General features: G+C 45.6%; 1 protein-coding gene across 1 annotated transcript in view; it reads left to right on the top strand.

Moving 5' to 3' along the window:
* Positions 1-13,790, top strand: part of LOC132476922 (rasGAP-activating-like protein 1) — a 64,998-nt gene extending 51,208 nt beyond the window's left edge. The window contains 2 exon segments of the mRNA XM_060079185.1: positions 11,281-11,941; positions 11,944-13,790. Coding sequence (XP_059935168.1) covers positions 11,281-11,941; positions 11,944-13,790 — 2,508 coding nt within the window.
* Positions 13,791-18,937: the final 5,147 nt, after the last annotated feature.

The raw sequence follows: 18,937 nt of genomic DNA, 5'->3' as shown, positions 1-18,937 counted from the left end.
GGAAGGACATATGAGAAAGGAGCAGAAATCACAAATTGATCCAAAAGAAGCTGTGAGGGGGACAAGGATGCATTCATCATCCTTAAGAGGCTTATGATCAAGAAGAAAAGGCAATAGCACAGGGAGATGTCTCAGTGCTTTGCGATGACCTAGAGGGGTGAGATAGGGAGGATGGGAGGGAAGCTCAAGAGGGAGGTGATATGGGGACATGTGTATGCATATGGCTGATTCGCATTGTTGTGCAACAGAAACTAACACAGTATTGTGAAGTAATTATACTCCAGTAAAGATTTATTAAAAAAAAAGAAGAAGAAGAAGAAGAAAAAAGCAAGACAAGTACATAACCACAGCAATATATAAGGGCTCTAGAAAGGTTTACCCTTGTTAGATAAGAATGAAGGAAGTTTAAGATGCTTTGATAAAGGCTTCCGGGAAGAGGCAATGATTCAAACAGGTTAAATCATTCACCACCCATTCAGCTCCCTTCTAGCTGGCCCTTAGAGGCTAGAAAGCCAGAGCCCATCCCTGACTCTCTTGCAGTTGGGGTGGCGAGGAGACTCCTTTCTGGCCAATGAGACATAAGCAGGTTCTTCCACGAACTTGGGTTATGCTTAGAGTACAGCAGCTGTCACTAAGGCAGGGACAGTAGGGAACATGGAAAGAGCCTGGTTCTGGAAGAAATTCAGGATGAAGCTGCCACACCAGCCCTAGACTGCCTGCCCCTGGGCTTCCTGTTACATGAGATACATTGATCCCTATTGGTTCGGCCCCTGCAGCAGAACTTCTCTTATATGCAGCTGAATCCAACCTGGCTGCTTCACAGGCCTTGGAAAAGTGATGGGATTTCAAACAAGCAGAGGTGGAGGGCAAGGAAGGTGTAAAAGCAAGCACTCCAGGATGGGGAACGTATGGGGCACATTCTCAGGAAGCAGCAACAAGTACAGAGGGAGATCAGAGGAGAAGTTGAGAGATGCAGTCTGGTGCCAGGGACAGAACCTGGAAGCTTGTGGACTTCGTTCAGAAAGCAGAGAGGGATTGCTGAGAAGGGAGCAGCACTTTTTTGGGGAGCTGATGTTAGTTCCTTGGCATCAAACACCAGGTGACTCGGCGAGCAGGCTGGAGCAAGAGTGGGTGGCCTGTTTCCTTCTAATCTGCAGCACATATATTACATTCCTGTTTGCTTAGTGTGTACATGGAACCTCAGGAACCGCAGTACCACAAACTCCCTCCCATCTGAAGGCGTTACTCTCAACGCTTTCTTTCCAGCAGTGCTTGCCTGGCTGGCAAAGCACAGCCAGAGCCCTCTGGCTCCTAAAGTGTGCCCTTCTCTGACTGCAGTCCGTGTCAGGCCACAAGCATCCTCACCAAGGATGCTCAAAGAGGGAAGCAATGAGAAGACAGACATATGCAAAAATAAACCTGATCTGGGGTTCCTGATGGGAAAATGGAAGTGGGAAATATATCCAACCTATGATGGTCCTGAACAGGCTCAAGACCACCAGGCAGCAACATAGAATAAATTCTTCCCGGGTTGGACTTGTCTATGTGTATGTGTTTCTCTGATTCAGACACTTGGGCTCAGAGTCAGTATGATACAGTGGAAAAGTACTGCTTCCAGTCTGCCTTCAAATAGATGTTTGGACTAAAAATTTTTTTTAATTTTTGAACATTTTTAAATTTTAAAAATTATCATTTCCTTGACTTCAATCTCCCCATATACCCACCTATACACTGAGAGGTCTGGATGGAAAATCAAAAGCTTCACCCTTCAAGCTCCCAGGGCAGCCAGCAGAGGGCCCTGCTCTCTCCAGATCCAACTCACCAGGCCCTGTTCTGAGTCCTCCGTTCCTTGATTGGCAAGAGTCCTGTTTTCTCCACAGTCAGTGCACATAGCAGAAACTCAATAAATCTTTACTGAGTGGATAAATGAGCTGCACAGTAATTCTTTGCTAAACGTTTTAGGAGAGGTACAGACACTCTACAGGCCTGGGACCACAGATGGCAATTAAATGGCACCAGTCTGCACACCCAAGCCCTAGGCCAGTTGGCTCTAGGAGAGAATGAGGCTTAGTGCAGTTTATCACCAACTATACTCCATAGAACCAGTCCCACTAGAGGTTGATAACATTCTGAGAAAAAGGTCCTCTGGTCAAAAAAAGTTAAGAAATGTGCTAATTTTACCTGGCATTCTACCCAACTCCCTGGGCATTAAGTACCCTAGTAAAGGCCTGAGAAGTCCTATAGGAAAGAGATTTGGTTAATCTTGTGTAACCTAGGGACCTCCCTGGTGGTCCAGCAGTTAGGAATCTGCAGTCCCACTGCAGGGGGCACGGGGTTTGATCCCTGGTAGGGGAACGAAGATCTTGCAAGCTATGTGGCGCTGTCAAAAAAACATAAAAATAAATAAATCTTGTGTAACCTAGAATTTCTCAAACTTATTTATCCATGCAGCCTGCTTTTGAAGAATACCTATGAGCATGACCATGGTTGGAGAAACGCTGGTTTAATGTGAATGGTTTCTACAGTGCAGTTTTCACTTACAAATCCTACTGAGCATGTGAAAAGCCCCCTAGGACAAAAAAATCATTGGTTGCTGCATAAACAAATGGACAGGACAAGGAAATGAGGACAGATATAAGAATTCAGAATTATTACTACAATTATCATCTCATCCTTCAGTGAACATCTACTCAACATCAGCAGATTATCTATTTGGTGTTAAATACAGGGGATATAAAGAGCAATAAGGTAGAGTCCCCTTTCTCCATAAGAGCACTGCCTAAAGGGAAGAGATAGTAAGTACAGAATGATGTGCAAGTACCTAGGAAGAAAGATCTGGGAGAATCACGGAAACTGGACCTTGAATAATAAAAATAACAATAATATTAATAACAATACCTTTATGTAGTGCTCGCCACATTGCCAAGTACTATTCTAAGCACTTTACATATATTAACCCACTTAAACCTCACAACAATCTTATCAGGTACCTTTAGTACCTGTATTCTACAAATGAGGTCAGTGAAGCCCAGAGAGGTTAAGCAACTTGCCCAAGATCACATAGCTAGGTGCCTAAACTGTTTGTGCAAACAATATGGTTTATGCTGAATACCATTTTCCTCCTGGAAGTCTGGAATTTTGGTAAGTGTTAGGCAGAGGGTGTCTATGTGACCAGCCCCTGGTAACAACCTTGGGGACTAGTTCTCTAATGAGTTTCTCCTGTTGACAGTATTTGACATGTGTTGTTATTGTGTGTTGCTGAGGAATTAAGCACATCCTGCGTGACTCCAGTGGGAGAGGACTCGAGAGCTCAGGCCTTGTTTCCTCTGGGCTTCACCCCACGCAGCTTTTCTCTTTGCTGATTCTGCTTTGTATCCTTTCCCTGAAATAAACCTCAGCCACAAGTACAACTATATGCTGAGTTGCGTGAGTCCTCCTAGCAAATTACCAAACCTAGGGGTGGTCGCAGGGACCCCTGACATGTCTCCCCTCAGGTGGATGTGGGCTGGGAAGTATAGTCAGCATCTAAACCTGCATGGCCTCCCTATGCTCCTGGCCATCCTCCCATCTCTCTCTGCCTCAGTTCCAAAGGAAGATAGAACATCAGATGTTTATTTAAAATAAGCCTAGAGCTGCTCAGAAAAATGTGGGGTGCAGGTCAGGTGTGCTCCTCCAGCCCCACCTGTCCCATGACTGCATCCGGAGCACCAGCCAGGTAACGCCCAGGCCCAGCTGCTTGTCGCCAGGAGCCTTAGCAATATATGTGGGCTGACCGCGTGCTTTCTGGGTGCCTATTCACTCCAGCAGCCTGTGACTCCGTGATTGCTCCATACTGGAATGGTCTGGGATTCTCCTGAGACAATTCCCAAAAGAGGAAACAAAGGCTGATGGTCATGAAGCTTGTAAAAGGAGGTGCAGGGCGAATCTTCCATGCCCTGCCGGAATCCAACTAGCCCCAATTAACATGTGATGAGTGAAGGGTGATGCACCCCGGACCTCTGATCTTTATTGTCCCCAAGTTCAGGAATCTGCGCGTTCTCCCAGCCAGGCCCTGGCTCTAGGGGTCTCAGTCATAAAGGTGTGTCTGAGGGAGGAGCTGTCAGACCAAACACTGGTTCCTCACACTGGCTCTGCTCTGCAAACTGCCAAGGTCCCCAGGTACTAAGTCAGGGTTCTCTGAGAAATGAGGGTGGGGAGTTGGGGGTGGAGAGCTGGGTGGGGGAGGGTTGATGGCCTTTTTGTGCTACAAGTCATAGTTTTTGTTGCTGCCACACCTTATAAGATATGAACTGGGGTAAAAAATATGAGGCCTGGCAAGCCCTTCACTGTCAATTCCCCATCATCCAGGGGACTGCCTTTCTTCCTAGAGCTCTAACATTGGCAGTATGGAATTTTTCTTTTCATTCTTTCCAGACATACTCCTCACTCCTCCCAGGAAAACAGAATATCAACAGTATTGAAAGTAACAACCTATTCAACTACAGATGGGAGAGTTTATGGGGTTGCAAAGGGTACAGAGTGCTGCTCACACAATTCCATACCTGTATGTTGAGGTAGGTACCTGATTTTCCTGTACAACCGTGAAGACCATCTGAGTCTTTGTAAGATGTAGTCTTTTTTTTTTTTTTAAGAGAATCCTTAAGTCTTCATTCTTTGATATAGTCACCTGGGGCTAGCCTTGCCTAATCTGGGTTTTCCTTTTGGCAGTTTACTAAGAAATCTCTATTTTCTTCTCAGTTTCACCCAAATTCTATTTCCCCCCAAACTAGACTATTCCTTCTGTGGTCCATTACCTTGCAGAAACAACCAGAGTTTTGAATTAAGATCCAAAAGGTCTTGGTTTCAAATGCCACCAGTGGACTTTGGACAGGTTCCATAATCTTGCTGGGCCTCGTTTTTCTCACCTGTAAAATAGGAGCAAATATAATCCATGTGACAGGTTTAGCCGTGCGCCCTTCACATAGCAAACCTGGAATAAAAGGTGGCTGTTATTATATCACTTGCCACAGCGAAGACTTTCTCCAAGTCTCCTTAAACTCAGGTTTTAGAGGCTACCATGCAGACAAAAGTATTGACTTTTTTTCCATTTCTCCCTCATCTTTTATTAATTCTCCATTTGTCTTCTCTCTTCTTTTCCCTTACGGATTATTCTCTGACACTTGAGTCCCGTGGGCCCTCTGACCCCCGGTTCAGCAATCTTTATCTCAAATCCACTCTTGTGCTTCCTCCTCACGACTCTTAGTCAATTAGCAGGTGTTTATAGAGCACTTTCCAGACTACAGGCAGCATTTTCACAGCAGATAGGACACATTAAATTTTTCTTCAGTTGAGACACTAAGAGTTAATAATTAATAAGAGTTACTAGAAAAAAGTTTCTTTCCCGATTTAGCTCTGAGTTTTGTATTACCTGTAACAAAGATTTTATGGTTGATTGAGATAGCTAAATAACCACTTTTCTTCTTTCATGAGCCACATGCATTCTAGATGCTTCTTTCCTCCTGAGGGTCTAATAAAGTCCCACCCTTTCTGCTGGAATAACAATGGCCATACAGCACATTGTCCAGTTGTGTGGGTTTCTGGGATCGGCAGGGGGAGGGGGGGAAGTAAGTATGAAATCCCATCATTTATCCAGCCAGAGTAGCTCCAAGGAGAGGCAAAAGAGGGCATTTAAATATCAGATTCAAGACACAGTACAGGTTTAGACATCGGGGAAATGCCAATCAAAACCATAATGAGATACCATCACACCTACCATTGTAGGATGGCTATAATCTAAGAGATAGATAGATCACAGCGGGGAGGAGGAAGATGGCGGAAGAGTAAGATGCAGAGATCACCTTCCTCCCCACAAATACATCAGAAATACATCTACACGTGGAACAGCTCCTACAGAACATCTACTGAACGCTGGCAGAAGACCTCAGACCTCCCAAAAGGCAAGAAACTCCCCACGTACCTGGGTAGGGCAAAAGAAAAAAGAAAAAACAGACAAAAGAATAGGGAGGGGAGCTGCACCAGTGGGAGGGAGCCGTGAAGGAGGAGAGGTTTCCACACACTATGAAGCCCCTTCACTGGCGGAGACTGCGGGTGGCGGAGGGTGGGGAGCTTCAGAGCCACGGAGGAGAGCGCAGCCACAGGGGTGCAGAGGGCAAAGCAGAGAGATTCCCGCACAGAGGATCGCTGCCGACTAGCACTCACCAGCCTGAGAGGCTTGTCTGCTCACCCGCCGGGGCGGGCGAGGCTGGGAGCTGAGGCTCGGGCTTCGGTCGGATCCCAGGGGGAGGACTGGGGTTGGCGGCGTGAACACAGCCTGCAGGGGGTTAGTGCACCACGGCTAGCCAGGAGGGAGTCCGGGAAAAAGTCTGAACCTGCCGAAGAGGCAAGAGACTTTTTCTTCCCTCTTTGTTTCCTGGTGCGCAAGGAGACGGGATTAAAACTGCTGTTTAAAGAAGCTCCAGAGACGGGCACGAGCCATGGCTATCAGCGCGGACCCCAGAGACGGGCATGAGATGCTAAAGCTGCTGCTTCTGCCACCAAGAAGCCTGTGTGCGAGCACAGGTCACTATCCTCACCTCCCTTCCGGGGAGCCTGTGCAGCCCGCCCCTGCCAGGGTCCCGGGATCCAGGGACAACTTCCCCGGGAGAACGCACGGCGCACCTCAGGCTGGTGCAAAGCCACGCCAGCCTTTGCCGCCCCAGGCTCGCCCTGCACTCCGTACCCCTCCCTCCCCCCCGGCCTGAGTGAGTCAGAGCCTCTGAAACAGCGGCTCCTTTAACCCCGTCCTGTCTGAGCGAAAAGCAGATGCCCTCAGGCAACCTACACGCAGAGGCGGGGCCAAATCCAAAGCTGAACCGCAGGAGCTGTGCGAACAAAAAAGAGAAAGGGAAATCTCTCCCAGCAGCCTCAGGAGCAGCGGATTAAATCTCCACAATCAACTTGATGTACCCTGCATCTGTGGAATACCTGAATAGACAACGAATCATCCCAAATTGAGGAGGTGGACTTTGAGAACAAGATATATTATTTTTCCCCTTTTTCTCGTTTTGTGAGTGTGTATGTGTATGCTTCTGTGTGAGATTTTGTCTGTATAGCTTTGCTTTCACCATTTGTCCTAGCGTTCTATCCGTCCGTTTTTTGTTTTTGTTTTTTTTTTACTTAAATTTTTTTTCTTAATTATTTTTTATTTTTATAATTTTATTTTCTTATCTTACTTTTATTTTATCCTATTTCTTTCTTTCCTTCTACTTTTTCTCCCTTTTATTCTGAGCTGTGTGGATGAAACACTCTTGGTGCTCCAGCCAGGAGTCAGTGCTGTGCCTCTGAGGTGGGAGAGCCAACTTCAGGACACGGGTCCACAAGAGACATCCCAGCTCCACAAAATATCAAACGGCGAAAATCTCCCAGAGATCTCCATCTCAACGCCAAGACCCAGCTTCAGTCAACGACCAGCAAGCTACAGTGCTGGACACCCTATGCCAAACAACTAGCAAGACAGGAACACAGCCCTATCCATTAGCAGAGAGGCTGCCTAAAATCAAAATAAGGCCACAGACACTCCAAAACACACCACCAGATGTGGACTTGCCCACCAGAAAGACAAGATCCAGCCTCATCCACCAGAACACAGGCACTAGTCCCCTCCACCAGGAAGCCTACACAACCCATTGAACCAAACTTAGCCACTGGGAACAGACACCAAAAACAACGGGAACTATGAACCTGCAGCCTGCAAAAAGGAGACCCCAAACACAGTAAGATAAGCTAAATAAGAAGACAGAAAAACACACAGCAGATGAATGAGCAAGGTAAAAACCCACCAGACCTAACAAATGAAGAGGAAATAAGCAGTCTACCTGAAAAAGAATTCAGAATAATGATAGTTAAGATGATCCAAAATCTTGGAAATAGAATAGAGAAAATGCAAGAAACATTTAACAAGGACCTAGAAGAACTAAAGAGGAAACAAGCAATGATGAACAACACAGTAAATGAAATTAAAAATACTCTAGAAGGGATCAATAGCAGAATAACAGGCAGAAGAACAGATAAGTGACCTGGAAGATAAAATAGTGGAAATAACTGCTGCAGAGCAGAATAAAGAAAAAAGAATGAAAAGAAATGAGGACAGTCTCAGAGACCTCTGGAACAACATTAAACACACCAACATTCGAATTATAGGGGTCCCAGAAGAAGAAGAGAAAAAGAAAGGGACTGAGAAAATATTTGAAGAGATTATAGTTAAAAACTTCCCTAATATGGGAAAGGAAATAGTTAATCAAGTCCAGGAAGCACAGAGAGTCCCATACAGGATAAATCCAAGGAGAAACACGCCAAGACACATATTAATCATACTATCAAAAATTAAATACAAAGAAAACATATTAAAAGCAGCAAGGGAAAAACAACAAATAACACACAAGGGAACCCCCATAAGGTTAACAGCTGATCTTTCAGCAGAAACTCTGCAAGCCAGAAGGGAGTGGCAGGACATATTTAAAGTGATGAAGGAGAAGAACCTACAACCAAGATTACTCTACCCAGCAAGGATCTCATTCAGATTTGATGGAGAAATTAAAACCTTTACAGACAAGCAAAAGCTGACAGAGTTCAGCACCACCAAACCAGCTTTACAACAAATGCTAAAGGAACTTCTCTAGGCAAGAAACACAAGAGAAGGAAAAGACCTACAATAAAAAACCCAAAACAATTAAGAAAATGGGAATAGGAACATACATATCGATAATTACCTTAAATGTAAATGGATTAAATGCTCCCACCAAAGACACAGGCTGGCTGAATGGGTACAAAAACAAGACCCATATATATGCTGTCTACAAGAGACCCACTTCAGACCTAGGGACATATACAGACTGAAAGTGAGGGGATGGAAAAAGATATTCCATGCAAATGGAAATCAAAAGAAAGCTGGAGTAGCAATTCTCAGATCAGACAAAATAGACTTTAAAATAAAGACTATTACAAGAGACAAAGATGGACACTAAATAATGACCAAGGGATCGATCCAAGAAGAAGATATAACAATTGTAAATATTTATGCACTCAACATAGGAGCACCTCAATACATAAGGCAAATACTAACAGTCATAAAAGGGGAAATCGACAGTAACACATTCATAGTAGGGGACTTTAGCACCCCACTTTCACCAACGGACAGATCATCCAAAATGAAAATAAATAAGGAAACACAAGCTTTAAATGATACATTAAACAACATGGACTTAATTGATATTTATAGGACATTCCATCCAAAAACAACAAATACACATTTTTCTCAAGTGCTCATGGAACATTCTCCAGGATAGATCATATCTTGAGTCACACATCAAGCCTTGGTAAATTTAAGAAAATTGAAATTGTATCAAGTATCTTTTCCGACCACAACGCTATGAGACTAGATATCAATTACAAGAAAAGATCTGTAAAAAATACAAACACATGGAGGGTAAACAATACATTACTTAATAACGAAGTGATCACTGAAGAAATTAAAGAGGAAATAAAAAAATATCTAGAGACAAATGACAATGGAGACATGACGACCCAAAACCTATGGGATGCAGCAAAAGCAGCTCTAAGAGGGAAGTTTATAGCAATAAAATCCTACCTTAAGAAACAGGAAACATCTTGAATAAACAACCTAACCTTGCATCTAAAGCAATTAGAGAAAGAAGAACAAAAACCCCCCAAAGTTAGCAGAAGGAAAGAAATCATAAAAATCAGATCAGAAATAAATGAAAAAGAAATGAAGGAAACGATAGCAAAGATCAATAAAACTAAAAGCTGGTTCTTTGAGAAGATAAACAAAATTGATAAACCATTAGCCAGACTCATCAAGAAAAAAAGGGAGAAGACTCAAATCAATAGAATTAGAAATGAAAAAGGAGAAGTAACAACTGACACTGCAGAAATACAAAAGATCATGAGAGATTACTACAAGCAACTCTATGCCAATAAAATGGACAACCTGGAAGAAATGGACAAATTCTTAGAAATGCACAACCTGCCATGACTAAATCAGGAAGAAATAGAAAATATGAACAGACCAATCACAAGCACTGAAATTGAAACTGTGATTAAAAATCTTCCAACAAACAAAAGCCCAGGACCAGATGGCTTCACAGGTGAATTCTATCAAACATTTAGAGGAGAGCTAACACCTATCCTTCTCAAACTCTTCCAAAATACAGCAGAGGGAGGAACACTCCCAAACTCATTCTACGAGGCCACCATCACCCTGATACCAAAACTAGACAAGGATGTCACAAAGAAAGAAAACTACAGGCCAATATCACTGATGAACATAGATGCAAAAATCCTCAACAAAATACTAGCAAACAGAATCCAACAGCACATTAAAAGGATCATACACCATGATCAACTGGGGTTTATCCCAGGAATGCAAGGATTCTTCAGTATACGCAAATCAATCAATGTGATACACCATATTAACAAATTGAAGGAGAAAAACCATATGATCATCTCAATAGATGCAGAGAAAGGTTTCGACAAAATTCAGCACCCATTTGTGATAAAAACCCTGCAGAAAGTAGGCATAGAGGGAACTTTCCTCAACATAATAAAGGCCATATATGACAAACCCACAGCCAACATCGTCCTCAATGGTGAAAAACTGAAACCATTTCCACTATGGTCAGGAACAAGGCAAGGTTGCCCACTCTCACCACTATTTTTTTTTTTTTTCGGTACGCAGGTCTCTCACTGTTGTGGCCTCTCCCATTGTGGGGCACAGGCTCTGGATGCGCAGGCTCAGCGGCCATGGCTCACGGGCCCAGCCACTCTGCGGCATGTGGGATCTTCCCGGACTGGGGCACAGACCCGTGTCCCCTGCATTGGCAGGCGAACTCTCAACCACTGCACCACCAGGGAAGCCCTCACCACTCTTATTCAACATAGTTTTGGAAGTTTTAGCCACAGGAATCAGAGAAGAAAAGGAAATAAAAGGAATCCAAATCAGAAAAGAAGTAAAGCTGTCACTATTTGCAGATGACATGATACTATACACAGAGAATCCTAAAGATGCTACCAGAAAACTACTAGAGCTAATCAATGAATTTGGTAAAGTAGCAGGATATGAAATTAACGCACAGAAATCTCTGGCATTCCTATATACTAATGATGAAAAATCTGAAAGTGAAATTAAGAGAAAACAGGCTCCGGGATGGGGCAAGGAGGTCGCACCGAGAAGGCGGCGCTGGGATCCTGGGACAGGGTGCCAGGCTCGCTGTTTGTGACACGTAGACTCCCTTGCCACTGCGGTATAGCCTCAGAACCTGGACGCCCTCCTGGCCGGAAAGTTTGGGGCTGGGCACCAAAGCCAAGAGCAGCTCCCTGAATGTCCGCATCGTGGAGGGCTGGACGCTGCCCGCCAAGGACGTGTCTGGGAGCAGTGACCCCTACTGCATAGTGAAAGTGGACGACGAAGTGGTGGCCAGGACAGCAACCATCTGGCGATGCCTCAGCCCCTTTTCTGGGGAGGAGTACACAGTGCACCTGCCCCTGGATCTCCACCATCTGGCCTTCTATGTGCTGGACGAGGATACCGTGGGGTACAACAACATCATAGGCAAGATCTCACTGAGCAGGGAGGCCATTGCAGCTGACCCCCGAGGACCTGATAGCTGGATCAACCTGAGCCATGTGCACCCTGATGCAGAGGTGCAGGGTGAGATCTGCCTGGCTGTGCAGATGCTGGAGGATGGGAGGGGCCGTTGTCTTCACTGTCACATGCTCCAGGCCAGGGACCTGGCCCCCCGAGACATCTCCGGCACATCTGACCCATTTGCACGTGTGTTTTGGGGCAGCCAGAGCTTGGAGACTTCGACCATCAAGAAGACTCGCTTCCCACACTGGGATGAGGTGCTGGAGCTGCGGGAAATGCCAGGTTCCCCATCCCTGCTGCGGTGGAGCTCTGGGACTGGAACATCGTTGGCAAGAATGACTTCTTGGGCATGGTGGAGTTCCCCCCGCAGGTCCTACAGCAGAACCCGCCCAATGGCTGGTTCCACCCCCTGCCCTTTCCCAGAGTGGAGGAGGATTCTGGGGGGAGCCTGGGTGCTCTGTGGCTGAAGGTGCGCCTGATGGAGGACTGCGTCTTGCCCTCCCAGTACTACCAGCCACTCAGGGAGTTGCTCATGGAGTCTGTGCTGGGGCTGGCAGAGGAAGACGCTGCCAGCCCCCTGGCTGTCCTGGAGGAGCTGACCTCGGGGGACTGCCACCAGGAACTTGCCACCAAGCTGGTGAAGCTCTTTCTTGGCCAGGGCCTGGCTGGGCCCTTTCTGGACTATCTCACCTGGCATGAGGTGGCACGGACCACTGACCCCAACACCCTCTTCCATTCTAACTCCCTGGCATCCAAGTCAATGGAACAGTTTCTGAAGCTCATGGGCATGCCCTACCTGCACAAGGTCCTGAGGCCGGTGATTAACTGCGTCTTCAAGGAGAAGTACATGGAGCTGGACCCGTGCAAGATGGACCTGGGCCGCACCAGGAGAATCTCCTTCAAGGGTGCGCCCTCCGAGGAGCACGTGCAGGAGGCCAGCCTGGGACTGCTGAAGGGCTACCTGGGGCCCATCATGGATACCATTGTGGGCTCCGTGGGGCGCTGCCCGCCCACCATCCGTCTCGCCTTCAAGCAGCTGCGCCAGCATGTGGAGGAGCACTTTCCCCAGGCAGAGCACAAGGATGTGACGAACCTGGCCATAAGTGGCTTTCTCTTCCTGTGATTCTTTGCTCCTGCCATCCTCACCCCGAAGCTGTTTGACCTTCGGGACCAGCACGCAGATCCCTAGACGAGCTGCTCACTGCTGCTGCTTGCCAAGACTGTGCAGAGCATTGGAAACCTGGGCCAGCAGCTGGGCCAGGGCAAGGAGCTGTGGATGCCCCCCCTACACCCCTTCCTGCTGCAGAGAATTTCGCGTGTGAGAGACTTCCTGGACCAGCTGGTGGATGTGGATGGGAAGGAGGAGCCTGGGGGCCCAGCCAGGGCCCTGGGCCCACCCTCGGTGACCATTCGAGAAGGCTACCTGCTCAAGCGCAAGGAAGAGTCCGCCGGCTTGGCCACATGCTTTGCATTCAAGAAGCGCTACTTCCGGCTCAGTGGGGAGATGCTCTCCTACTCCAGGAGTCCTGAGTGTCAGACGCGATCCTCTATGCCGGTGTCGCACATCCACGCCATGGAGCGTGTGGACGAGGGCGCCTTCCAGCTGCCGCACGTGACGCAGGTGGTGACGCAGGATGGCGTGGGAGCACTGCACACCACCCACCTCCAGTGGAAGAACGTGAATGAGCTCAACCAGTGGCTATTGGCCCTGTGCAAGGCCAGCGCCCCCAATCCGGACAAGCTGGCCGCCTGGCACCCCAGTGCATTCCGCAGCGCGCACTGGACCTGCTGCCTCCAGGCCGAGCACTCAGCTGCTGGTTGCAGCCGCACACACTCAGCCGTCACCCTGGGGGACTGGAGTGACCCACTGGATCTCGATGCTGAGACCCAAATGGTGTATCGGCAGTTGCTTCTAGGGCGGGACTGGCTCAGGATGAAATTCCTGGAGGATTCCACCCTGGATACGACTCCCGAGGCAGACAGAGAGAAGGGCTCCAGTGCCACGGAAGGGGCCTGTCCTGATGCCCTGGCTCACCAGAGAGAGGCAGCTGCCCGTCTGCTGGAGGTGCTCGCAGACCTGGATCAAGCCCATGAGGAGTTCCAGCCTCAGGAGTAGCGGAAGGTGGCCTCAGGTCCCCTGAGGCCCTGAGGACATGCCAGAGCCAGCCTGAAAAGAGGCGGAAAGAGCCGTCCCCTGGCCAGCGTCCCCTGGCCCAGGAGTATCCTCGTGGCTGGCCGGTACCTCATGGATGCTGTGGCTTGCAGGCTCCTGGAGATAGCCTAATCCCATATGTCCTAAGCCCAGAACCCAGGCACGGAAACCCTTTGGCAGGGGACCATCCTTGCACTGAATGAGTCTTACCCTCTGGGTTGAGGCACTCTGGAGTGGATGGAATAAGGAACCTGACCCACTTGTCTCAGCCTGAGGTTTCTGCTTCACAGGACTGGCCTCTACCCACACTGACATAGCCAGCCTGGCCCTGAGCTGCTGGATACAGCTGTACCTGAATCCCTGATGCCCATGTGGCCTTGTTGCCCCAGATAGGCACTAAACAGGCTCAGCCCTTCCTGTTTTCATGTCTGCCAATCCCTGTAGCCACATTGATCCTCCTGAACCCCGTCCTTGGCCGAGAATCCTAACCACAAGCCTCCAGAATCAGGTGCCCTCAGGAATAACTGAGGCTGAGGGCCCAGCATACGTGACTCAGACCCTTCGGAGACTTTGGACCAGGCTCTTTCCCTCTCTTTGAGCCTCAGTTTACCCTGTATAAAATGAGGAGGGAGGGAGTCTAAAAAAAAAAAAGAAAAGAAATTAAGAAAACACTCCCATTTACCATTGCAACAAAAAGAATAAAATATCTAGGAATAAACCTACCTAAGGAGACAAAAGACCTGTAAGCAGAAAATTATAAGACACTGATGAAAGAAATTAAAGATGATACAGATAGATGGAGAGATATACCATGTTCTTGGATTGGAAGAATCAACATTGTGAAAAAGACTATACTACCCAAAGCAATCTACAGATTCAATGCAATCCCTATCAAACTACCACTGGCATTTTTCACAGAACTAGAACAAAAAATTTCACAATTTGTATGGAAACACAAAAGACCCCGAATAGCTGAAGCAATCTGAGAATGAAAAACAGAGCTGGAGGAATCAGGCTCCCTGACTTCAGACTATACTACAAAGCTACAGTAATCAAGACAATATGGTAGGGCTTCCCTGGTGGCGCAGTAGTTTAGAGTCTGCCTGCTGATGCAGGGGATATGGGTTCGTGCCCTGGTCCGGGAGGATCCCACATGCCACGGAGCGGCTAGGCCCGTGAGCCATGGCCGCTGAGCCTGCGCATCCGGAGCCTGTGCTCTGCAACAGGAGAGGCCACAACAGTGAGAGGCCCGCGTACCACAAAAAAAAAAAAAAAAAAAAAAAAAAAAAGACAGTATGGTACTGGCACAAAAACAGAAATATAAATCAATGGAACAGGATAGAAAGCCCAGAGATAAACCCACTCACGTATGGTCACCTTATCTTTGATAAAGGAGGCAGGAATATACAGTGGAGAAAAGACAGCCTCTTCAATAAGTGGTGATGGGAAAACTGGACAGCTACATGTAAAAGTATGAGATTAGAACACTCCTTAACGCCGTACACAAAAATAAGCTCAAAATGGATTAAAGACCTAAATGTAAGGCCAGAAACTTTCAAACTCTTAGAGGAAAATATAGGCAGAACACTCTATGACATAAATCACAGCAAGATCCTTTTGGACCCACCTCCTAGAGAAATGGAAATAAAAACAAAAATAAACAAATGGGACCTAATGAAACTTCAAAGCTTTTGCACAGCAAAGGAAACCATAAACAAGACCAAAAGACAACCCTCAGAATGGGAGAAAATATTTGCAAATGAAGCAACTGACAAAGGATTAATCTTCAAAATTTACAAGCAGCTTATGCAGCTCAATAACAACAACAAAAAAAACCCAACCCAATCCAAAAATGGGCAGAAGACCTAAATAGACATTTCTCCAAAGAAGATATACAGACTGCCAACAAACACGTGAAAGAATGCTCAACATCATTAATCATTAGAGAAATGCAAATCAAAACTACAATGAGATATCATCTCACACCAGACAGAATGGCTGGCCATCATCAAAAAATCTAGAAACAATAAATGCTGGAGAGGGTGTGGAGAAAAGGGAACATTCTTGCACTGATGGTGGGAATGTAAATTGATACAGCCACTATGGAGAACAGTATGGAGGTTCCTTAAAAAACTACAAATAGAACTACCATACGACCCAGCAATCCCACTACTGGGCATATACCCTGAGAAAACCATAATTCAAAAAGAGTCATGTACCAAAATGTTCTTTGCAGCTCTGTTTACAATAGCCAGGGGATGGAAGCAACCTAAGTGTCCATCATTGGATGAATGGATAAAGAAGATGTGGCACATATATACAGTGGAATATTACTCAGCCATAAAAATAAACGAAATTGAGTTATTTGTAGCGAGGTGGATGGACCTAGAGTCTGTCATACAGAGTGAAGTAAGTCAGAAAGAGAAAGACAAATACCATATGCTAACACATATATATGGAATTTAAGGGGGGAAAAAAAAGCTCATGAAGAACCTAGGGGTAAGACGGGAATAAAGACACAGACCTACTAGAGAACAGACTTGAGGATATGGGGAGTGGGAAAGGTAAGCTGTGACAAAGTGAGAGAGTGGCATGGACATATATACACTACCAAACGTAAAATAGATAGCTAGTGGGAAGCAGCCACGTAGCACAGGGAGATCAGCTCGGTCCTTTGTGACCACCTAGAGGGGTGGGATAGGGAGAGTGGGAGGGAGGGAGACACAAGAGGGAAGAGATATGGAAACATATGTATATGTATAACTGATTCACTTTGTTATAAAGCAGAAAGTAACACATCATTGTAAAGCAATTATACTCCAATACAGATGATAAAAATAAATAAATAAAATAAAATCTTGACAAAAAATAAAAGACAGATAATAACAAGTGTTGGCAAGGGTGGAGAATTTGGAACCCTCAAACACTGCTGGTGGGAACATGGTGGAGTTGCTATGGAAAACAGTTTGGCAGTTTCTTAAAAGGTTAAACATAGCTTTATCATATATATGATCCAGCAATTTCACTCCTAGTTATATTCCTAAGAGAAATGAAAACATATGTCCACACAAAAATTGTATGAATAGTCATAGCACCATTATTAAGAATAGCCAAAAATCAGAAATAACCCAGATGTCCATGAGCTCATGAATGGATAAATAAGATGTGGTATGTCCATTAGTGGGATGTTATTTGGCAATAAAAAGGAATGAAATACTGTGGATGCTAACACATGGATGAACCTTGAAAACGATACACTACGTGAAAGAAGCCAGTCATCAAAGATCACATGTTGTATGATTCCTTTTATATGAAAGGTGCAGAATAGGCAAATCTATAGCGCCAGAAAGTAGATTAGTAGTTGCCTAGGGCTGAGGAAGTTTGGAGGGAAATGGGAGTGACTGCTCATAGTACAGGATTTCCCTGTAGCGTGATGAAAATGTTCTAATTGTGGTGATGGTTGCTCAATTTGGTGAAATGTTGAAAAAACACTGAACTGTACACTTTAACTGGGTATACTGTATGGTATGTCAATTACATCCCAATAAAATGGTTATACTATAAATAGATAAATAAATAAATAATCAGGGCAGAATCTTGATAACAAAGACTAAAGACTGAAGGTCAAAACATAGTCTGAGTAACTATAATCCCCTAGGCGGACCTAATCATCAGTGCAAAATGGGTGCTACGTGCTGTAAGGAAGGCACTCTGAGAAAACCAAACCTTCAAAACCAGATAAAAGTGGATCACCTAAAAAGATACTTTAATGTCACCTTCCCTTGGCTAATTTAAATTATATCCAGATTGCTCAGGATAGTAATTATGAGGTAAAAGCTAAACCTATATGCAATTCTACATGGCAACTAAACCAAGTAAAGATGTTATTGGCCACTGTGTACTCCACGCCATCGAACAACTCCCAGGTTATTCTAGGCCCTGCCTGGGAGTTGTTTGCCATGTCTGATTTAGCTCTCTGCCTGTTACATGGCAACCAAATCAGCTTTGCCATCTGCCTCAGAGTCTCAGCTCACCTCTTACCATGAGTAGCAAAAGTAAAAGATGTTGTTCCTATATCCAATAATAACCTATAGTAATTATATAAGATATAAAAATAAATATATTCATTTTATAATATAATATAAATATAATAAATAAGGCCCTACTGACAATGGCAATGAGGAACACAAAATGTGTGATATCAATAGAGAGGAACTATAAAATTCTACTGAAGAAAAAAAAGATATGAATAAAAGGAACAACATTCCATGTACCAGGATGGGAAGACTTGGTATTGAAAAGAAATCAATCCCCTTCAAATTATTCCATAGGTTCAATAGAATTCCAGTGAAATTTCTAGTGGAAGCAAGTGTATGTGAGAATGTGTACGTGTATGCGTTAGTGGGCATGTGTGTAGTGCGTGTAAACAAGTACTTTTTGCAGGGGGTAGGGGCAATTTTGGACAATTTGATTCTCAGGTTTTCTTGGATGAGATTATAGCCAAGAGTTTTTTAAAAATAGGAACAATGAGGGTGGAATAAAGCAACATCTATAGAATTAGAGGAGCAGAAGAGAGTTCAGAAATAGACCCTTATATTTATAAGAAATTTGTAAATGACGTTGGGACAGCTGGCCAGTGTGAGAGGCCACGGCTGGCCTGCTGCTTGGGTGGCTCTAGGCCGGAAAGCTTCTCCACTGCAGGGAAAGCCCTCGTGTCAAACTGAAAAGTCCTAGGTCTGTGACACAGCTAATGTGAGAGCAAGAACCCAGACATCAGGACATCTAGACTTGAGAGTCTAGATTGGCAGGTACAGAGTAGTTACACTGCTGTGTAGGGTAGGGTTGGGAGCTACTGTATTAATAACATGACTTCCCACTATATTGGGAATAAAAAGTCGAGCAGAGGAGATACAAAAGATTCCCCTAATCCTAACCTCTGCCACCCTATGTGAGCCTCAGAGAGAGAAGGTGGGTTGTGAGGAACTGTGAAAACTTTCCATCAGGGTACCCTTCACCCGAGTTAAGTAATTGCTTGCCCTCACTGACTCCACGTCTGAATGTCTAATTTCCGCTGACCCAGAAACTAATGGGGGCCTTGGCCTCTCACAAGTCTCCATTTGGAAAAGTGCAAAATTGATCTCTCC

Source organism: Mesoplodon densirostris, chromosome 16 (assembly GCF_025265405.1).
Source record: "Mesoplodon densirostris isolate mMesDen1 chromosome 16, mMesDen1 primary haplotype, whole genome shotgun sequence".
In the NCBI taxonomy this organism is placed as follows: Eukaryota; Metazoa; Chordata; class Mammalia; order Artiodactyla; family Ziphiidae; genus Mesoplodon; species Mesoplodon densirostris.
This window is presented reverse-complemented; position numbering and strand designations above follow the sequence as displayed.